At 25.9% G+C, this 8,037-nt stretch overlaps 1 protein-coding gene across 1 annotated transcript; it reads right to left on the bottom strand.

The window, feature by feature from the left end:
- Positions 1–3,078: 3,078 nt before the first annotated feature.
- Positions 3,079–5,020, bottom strand: LOC145839071 (kelch-like protein 7). Its single transcript, XM_082946682.1, has 2 exons — positions 4,903–5,020; positions 3,079–4,490 (listed from the first exon to the last, which is right to left on the bottom strand). Exons 1-2 carry the CDS (start codon positions 5,018–5,020, stop codon positions 3,079–3,081), a joined length of 1,530 nt encoding a protein of 509 aa, XP_082802808.1.
- Between the last annotated feature and the right edge of the window lie 3,017 nt (positions 5,021–8,037).

The raw sequence follows: 8,037 nt of genomic DNA on the forward strand, positions 1-8,037 counted from the left end.
ATTTTTCATAAGTTACAAAAACTATTTGTTATAAACAAATCGTTAACAAACTTTGTGTTGGCGTTTTTTAACATAAACTAAAAACATAATTTATACACAACTGCTACATGATCAGTTTGTCAAATAAAATCAATTTTTATATATTACTAACACATTTAGAACTTTTATAGAAGATTTTGTGTTTACAAACCTAGTTATCGAATAAGTATAGTATACATTTTATATCAAATTATTTTACTACTAGCTTTTAAGTAAATATTTGCCTTGCTCAGAAGTCTTAATTTCTTTTCAGGCGAATTTATAAGCTAAATAAAATAGTCAATTATGATTTTATTTTAGTTCATCAAACACCTTTCAACGATTTAAGTTTATCATCAATAGTATTACTAATGTAATTAAAGTGTATAATTGATTATTATTTTTGTGTTGTCAATACAATATTGTCGATTTTAAAACATAAGTTAAAAACTATATGACCCTTACACTGAATTATAATGTATAAAACATTTAATAAAGTTTTATAACTTATACTTTTAAAACACAATTTTCTTGTTATGTGCTGTGAAATAAAAATATCTTAAACATTTTAAATAAGTTTAAGTTTTGTTTGTTTAAATTTTTATCACGTCATAATCAAGTTTAAACATACAAATAGCAATTTTGATAAAGTTTAAAGTAATTTCTAACTAAAATTAAATTTTTTACTTAAGTAGATTTTTTCAGAACAAACTTATCGGTAGTTTGTAAAAAAAACACTAAGCGTATATAGAAAATAAAAAACTTTTATGTTAAAAAATAATAACTTATATGTTGTGATACTGAAGTTTAGTAGATATTTATTTTACATTAACACCATTGTAAAAGTTTTTTTTTAATGTATCGTCAAAATATAAAGTTTAGGTAAAAAGTAATTAATTCCTAAAAACCCTTTAGTTACGAGGAAATATTGCAGTAAAAATAAAACCAGTATGACAAATAAATTATGAATAGTGAAGTGGTTATTTATATTTTTTTAACTTACTCAAAATTTATAATATTAAAATTTTTATGTATTTTTTACAAATAAAACATATCGTTTTTAAAGGACGTATCGAACTCGATGATTTGAACACTATTCAAGTATAAATATTATCTAAGAAGTTGTCAAATAAAAATCTGAAAAAATTTTCTTTGATTACTTCATAAAGAAAATAAATTTCAAAAGTGTTTGTTTGTTTTACTACATTTCTCAAACTTTTAATGTTCAAAAACAATCAGTTTAAAGGTACATTGAACGTTTCTTTTAATATTTGATGCGTACTAATAGTAGACTACTTTAGAGCATCTTTAGGTAGAAACTCAATATAAATTATGAACTGAGCGTTGTGAATGCGATTGACACTTGGGTAAAGCACAAAGTTGACTAATATATTCATAATGATTTTTTGTCATAATCTTTTGAGTTTTTGGAACAATCACAGTAGTCACGATATTTAAGTGTATAAAGTAGCAGCTACTTAAGTATAAAGTCATTTAATATCATTTTTAATTTAAAGAAACAATTTCAATTTTTTTACTTTTTGAAATCTTTTTGTAGAGCTTTCAAACATTCTTAATGTTTTTAGAACCAAATTTTACACAGCTTGAAATTAAATTTAGTTATTGATATACGAGCTTTTCACACTTCGAGCATTTTTTATTATTTGATATTTCATGTATTAGTACGTGAAACTGATTTTTTATCGGCACACACATAAAAAATTATCATTTTATGTCGTGTTACTATTCCAGTAATAATATTTTATATGTTTCTTTTACTATTTTAATTACTCGTTAAAACTGCTTCATATCAATTACAACTTCTGACAAGAACATACTGTTTGTAAAATATTCTCTAAACAAAAATAAACAATCGACTTATTAAAACATATATGTAGTAAAAAAAACAAAAATGAATCTTTAAAAACTAAGCAAAATTTAACAAACATGACGTTTCTTAAAACATTAGCAGCAAAAATAGTTTGTATTTATATATTATTTTAAGTTTAAGGTTATTTGTTAACATGATCGTTTTATTAACTGGCAATACCCCAAATGTTATAAAAATATTAGTTTTAGGAATTATTCATAAATGAAATGACTTTATTGTTTAATATCAGAATAGAACTCTAAATGAAATAAATAAATATAGACTGCTTCATATGAATACTTATCACTCCATGTTATCTATCAGTCTTATTTTATAAGCTAATATTTAACAAGTAAAAAAAATTCAATGATAAAAACAACATTGTATCAACATGTAAAATAGGATTTAACATTTTATATAAAGTATTTTTGTGATTTTACTTATTATAATTAATACTGTTTTTTTATACTTCCATTATTATTTATTTATTGACCAAATTCGCATATTTTTGCTTGAAACTTTTTATACTACATACTATTGTATTTTTTAATTTAACCATAAAACCCTAATAGGTAAAAGGTCTAATGAAATAATGTTGTAAAGTTTGTACTTATACTATTTATTATCAAAAACCATTAAAATACTCAGTTATCATAAATTTATAAATTTAAAAGGTATTAGTTTAAAAAGTTTTAAGATTAAAATAATAACTACTAGTATCTTTAATTGTTTAACAAAAAAAAAAGACAAGCTACATGGATATAATTAAAATTTAAACAATGTTATGTTGTTTGAAGGTTTATATTTTTCTACACTTAAAAATTTAATAAAAAACTTGGTATAATCATTGTTTTATATGCTGAATTCAATTAAAGGTTGTCCTTATAAGCAGTAAAAAGTTAACTAAATAATCTTAAGTTTTTTTTAAGCTGTGGAAAACTAAACAATTTGTTATTATTAAAAGTTAAAAGTTGTTGAAATTTTCGAAGACATTAAGTACCAGAACTTTATAACATAAACTCATTTATTCTATTTTATTTTGACGACGCAAAGACACTTCACATAAAAAACGACGTACTGTTTAAAAGAAACCTAAAAAAAAGTCAATGTCTAAAACATCAAAACACACATGACATTAAAAAACGATGTTTTGTGATACTAAGGTGTTCTTCTATTTCAGATATCTTTTCTTATAAGCGAGGCATTAGAGCGCAAGAAAACTCGTACCTGTTTCTCGTCACCTCACACTTTTCTTCGCAACGCCACTCTTCAGTTTCCGCGTCGTACGTCATGTAAAAGTGTTCCCCGCTCCTGAACACCACGACCTTGCCGCCCAACGTCGCAACGCTCACGGGGGTGTGAAAATGTATTTCGCAAGAATCGGAGGGCGGCTTCAGTGCAACAAACGTTTTGCAAGTTGAATCGTAAACCTCGCACGTAGGCACGAACAAACCGCCAATTATAAATAGTTTGTTCTTCATACCGACCATTTTATGATAAGTTCTTTCTTCCAGCATACTGGGCATACGTGACCAGGAGTCATCCACAATGTCGTAAGCCTCAACAGTATTCGAATGTTGATGCAAATTCACTTTACCACCGGAAACGACAATTCTTTCTTCGAATACACAACCGGCTAAAAGCCATCTACCCACGATCATTCCAGTAAGTTGCTTCCACTCCCGCTTTCTTGTGTCAAACTTCATGCAGGAGTCTATATAATTATCGTTTTTAAGTCCTCCCATCACGTAAATGCTTCCGACGAAAGAGCACGCGCAAAATCCTTCCCGGTCATCGACCATTTCAGTCACGGTTTCCCACCGATCACCGGCAGCTGCGTACTTTTCGACAGACAATATGGGGTCAGCGTGGTTGTTGCGCCCACCGAGCACGTAAACTTCGTTTTCAACACGCACTACTTGATTTCTAATTCTACCTGCGCTCGGCCTTGGCAGGGCGTCTATTCTTTCCATGTTGTTAAAGTCGACAATGTGTGCTTGGTTGAAATATTGGTTATCGCTGTTTCTTCCTCCGAACACCAGTACCTTGTAGTTACTCTGGCTGCAATATCTGTACGCACCTACAGCCTCGCCAGAGTCAATCTTATTTTTAGTTTGCAAAACTCGTTCTATAGCAACAGTTAATTCCTCGTTGGTCGGACATTTTGTATCTAATATGTGTTTCAAGGAAGAATGTGGTATCAACGAGAGACGTGTTCTTTTCAAAACGTCCGCAGCATATTTACCGCGTTCTTTTACATCATGATTCAACCACCTGACTGCTGCAGCGCACACTTGCGTCTCTGAATCTACAGACAGCTCCGAGCTGCATAATATTTTCACCACCAACTTGAGGTCTAATTCTAAGAAGTTAAGAGAATCAGCAAACGACGGAAAATAACGGTGTATGAGCAACGTTGATTGTTTGCACAGCCAAAAGCAACTAAAAAGTTTTGATGAAGTAAAAACTACTGCAACATTTTTAAGATTTACCTTTTCCTTAGTGTTTCGGTTTGTTTCATTTGCTTTTTCTGTTGTAACTAAAAGTATTTTGTTTTCTTTTAAATGTTTAACAAGATTGTCATCTTTAGACTTTGCGTTTTCTGAAAACAATATTACTTTAAAAATTGAATCTTAACAAGCTTTAGTCTTAATTACTAGTTTTATATATCTGCATATGCTTATCAAAATTTTATTAATAACTTTTTTACTTCATTAAAGTTTTGTGTTTTTCTTGTAAAACTTTCAATGAAAAGTATTTTAGTACATACTATGTTTTGTTTATAAAAACTTATTTTAAAACTTTTGCATTTGTAAGTTTTGCATTGTGTTTTTTAAATAACTACAATAAATTAAAGTTTTAGAAATCCATAATTTTTAAAATAAACTATTACTTTTTAACGTTAAACTATACTGTAACTTTTATTATTTATTATAGTATTTTACAAGTAGTTAAACTTTTATTTACTAAAATCTGAAGAAAAATCTGAAAACTAAACATAAAACAATGCTCACCTTTTTCAACAACCTTAATGCTTTTGACAATGTTTTCTTTGCATAGACTGACATAGTTACCATTTTTACTTGATAAGTTGCTATGTAGTGAATTTTCTACTCCATTAGTTTTCTCCATGTTTTTTAAACTTACTCGAATAAATTTTATCTGAAAAAGCTTAAATGCGTTTGAGAGTGTTTTTATAACTTTTTGTAACATAATCTGAATCAAGTTATTTAGTTTTATTTAGTTAGTTATTAAAACTGAAATAAAATAGAAAAAGCAAACAATTTTTTTAAATTATATATAAAGTTGTTTAGTTTTTGTAGAGAACATAACTGGATGTATCAAACTATTTTTTTTTGTTTTATCAGTTTTAGTCAGATAGTATTTTTCAGTATTGATATTAAATATATTAAGATATGTGTACATTTTTCCGAAAATTTTTTCCTAAATTTTTTAATTAAAATCTACATAAGTTTCTACAACATAAATATAGTTAATTTAATGGTGTTTCACTTATATAAAACTTAAATGTTTAAGTTTATCAAACTAGAATTTATTCATTCAAATCATTATAAAAAGTTTAAATAAAAACTTTAAACTTGTTAGAAGTACTTAATGTTTTTATTATCAAAAATTATGTTGGTACTAGTTAACACTAAGAATAAATAAATTTGTATTACAAAGTTTAACTTTTGGTGTTTGACTCGATAACCGAAAGGCTTTTTGTACACCAGGTTCCTATACAAAACTTTTCGAGACCTTTTTAATCGTTCAATAAACAATAATAATATTAAACACATAATCAAAGTTTTGGTATTAATAAAATACAAATTAAAGTCATAGCCAATAAAAATAAAACAAATTATTGAAAAACAAAACTGCAAATTGCAAACTGTAGAAAGTTTGTTTTATAAAATCTTAATAAAACAGTTTGAATAAGATAAAAAAATGAAAATTTGTACAAGAAAAAAAAAATGAATAATTTAAATAAAAAATAAAAATACTAAAATTTAAATAAATAAAAATATACTACAAATATATAACGTTTAAAAGAAATAACACACAAGACTTTTTATAAATACACTTAGACTTCGAACTTTTATAACATTTTAAATAAAACTATAACAGTGACCACCTTTAATACAAGTTATAAATGTTTGTAATTACTTATAAACTAGCAACTTAAAAAACTAAGCTCAAAAAAAAGTTTTTAGTTTATTTTAACAAACCTTAATCACGTAATCTAATTTTTTTAAATGTTCATCACTAATCAAGATGCGTTGAACAGAAATCTTTACATTTATTAAAATTGTTTAATTGATTGTTTATTCACAAATTACCACTACAAGGGTAAATAATAAGAGCTTTACATTTTTGTTTTTATATAGTTAAAGTTTAAATATTATTGAAAATAATAAAGTTGAACAAAGAAAAGTAGTATTTTAAGCTTTGACAAATACAATATTATATGTTAATGTAAGATTCTGAAAATTTTATAAAATTGTAATATGCTTATTTTGTCATTTTACCAATTTTCTTAGCTTTATTGAGTACTACTATCTAATATTTACACTAATACAAACTTTAATATCAACTATTAGGCAAAAATAAACTAAAAACATTGATCATCTTTATCTTTTTGTATAGAAACTTATAAAACTCTGATTTTAACAATAAAAATCACGTTTCAATTTTACTAAATTAAAAGTAACTATTTGTAGATTATATGCATTTTTCTGTTATATAATATTAATTGTAACAAGGTGGCCGAAAGTTTTTTGAAAACAAAAAAGGGTTTCTTAATATGATTTGGGCTTTTTTTTTTAAAAACTAAATTTAGATAAAAACTGGATTAGATAGGACAAAAATACTTCAACGTTACTTTAAATGTGTTCTAAATGGAAAAAAGTTTAAAATTGTTGCTGTAAAAACTATTGTATTAAATAGTTTCTTCATACTGATTCTGAACTTCTTTATTTTTTATGTAAAAGTTGTTCGAAGTTTCAGGTTTCAGGGTTGCCAAGATTTTGACCAATTTAGCTTGACTTTAAGTACGCGTTTTAAGTACGCATTCCAAAGCATATTTTGATAAAAGTGTACTTTGAGTATATGTACATAATTTTATAAGTTTACATTTTAGTACGCGCTTCTTATCCAATTCATGTTTTTAAACTAAAAATTAATGAAACAAAAACTTTATCATTGTAGCAAAAACTTTCTGTCAGGTTTCTTTTTATTTGAACTAGTGATTTTTAGCTACAAACTTCTATTGAGGTAAACCATACACACAAACTTGTTCCATAAAATACTAAACTAAAAACTTGTTTATTAACTTACTTGAACAAAAAACAGTTTGGTTCTTAAATTTTGCAAAATAGACATTTGTGTATATACAAATATAAAAGTTTAATTGCCACAGATCACCAATACTAAATGTTTACATACAACAACTATTTGTTGAAATAGGGTATTAGTTTGACATATTTCTAGTAAAAATTTCCATTTTTAGTCTGGCTTTATAAAGGATTTTTTTAATTAATTTTACCATTTGAAAAATTTAAAATTTAGTGCTTTTGTCAGTAAGTTTCTAGGAAAATTTTGCATTTTAGTCTGACTTTAATAGACTTTTTTTTTACCATTTTAAGGCTTTAAAAATTAAGTAATTTTGTAAATTTAAACTAAAAAACTCTGAAATTTTGCCATTTTGACCTAAGAAATTGACTTTTTGCCATTTAAACCTAAAAAAACTGATTTTTAGCCTTTTTGACCCCAAAAAAATGTCATAGCCTGACTTTTTTACAATTTTTCTAAAAAAATTGGCTTAGCCTGATTTAGTCTGACTTAGCCTGACCCATGGCTACCTGAGGTTTCATAGTAATTTTTATTTAAAATTGTAGTTTTTTGAAAAATGCTGTTATCAACTAGTATATCAATTAAATAGAGACTAAAACTAAAATCATTTAAAGATTAAAACATACAAAATTTAAAAAATCAAGTGACTTTTGATAATATCTAGTTTAAACAGAAATTTTTCCAGTAATATAGTTTGCACAACTTTTGAAAAAGTTAAAGACAACTGGCCATAACTGAGCTGGAAAATTAACAAGTTAAAAATTCAAATAAAAAACTTATTAAGTGCTAATATTTTA

This window comes from Thalia democratica, chromosome 6 (genome assembly GCF_965202585.1).
Source record: "Thalia democratica chromosome 6, ktThaDemo2.hap1.1, whole genome shotgun sequence".
NCBI classification, from domain to species: Eukaryota; Metazoa; Chordata; class Thaliacea; order Salpida; family Salpidae; genus Thalia; species Thalia democratica.

Excerpts from the sequence above, each read along its gene's own strand:
- LOC145839071 (XM_082946682.1), bottom strand. The coding sequence starts at position 5,020 with ATGGAGAAAACTAATGGAGTAGAAAATTCACTACATAGCAACTTATCA. Across the intron at positions 4,491-4,902 it reads CATTAAGGTTGTTGAAAAAG|AAAACGCAAAGTCTAAAGAT; the intron begins GTGAGCATTGTT and ends TATTGTTTTCAG.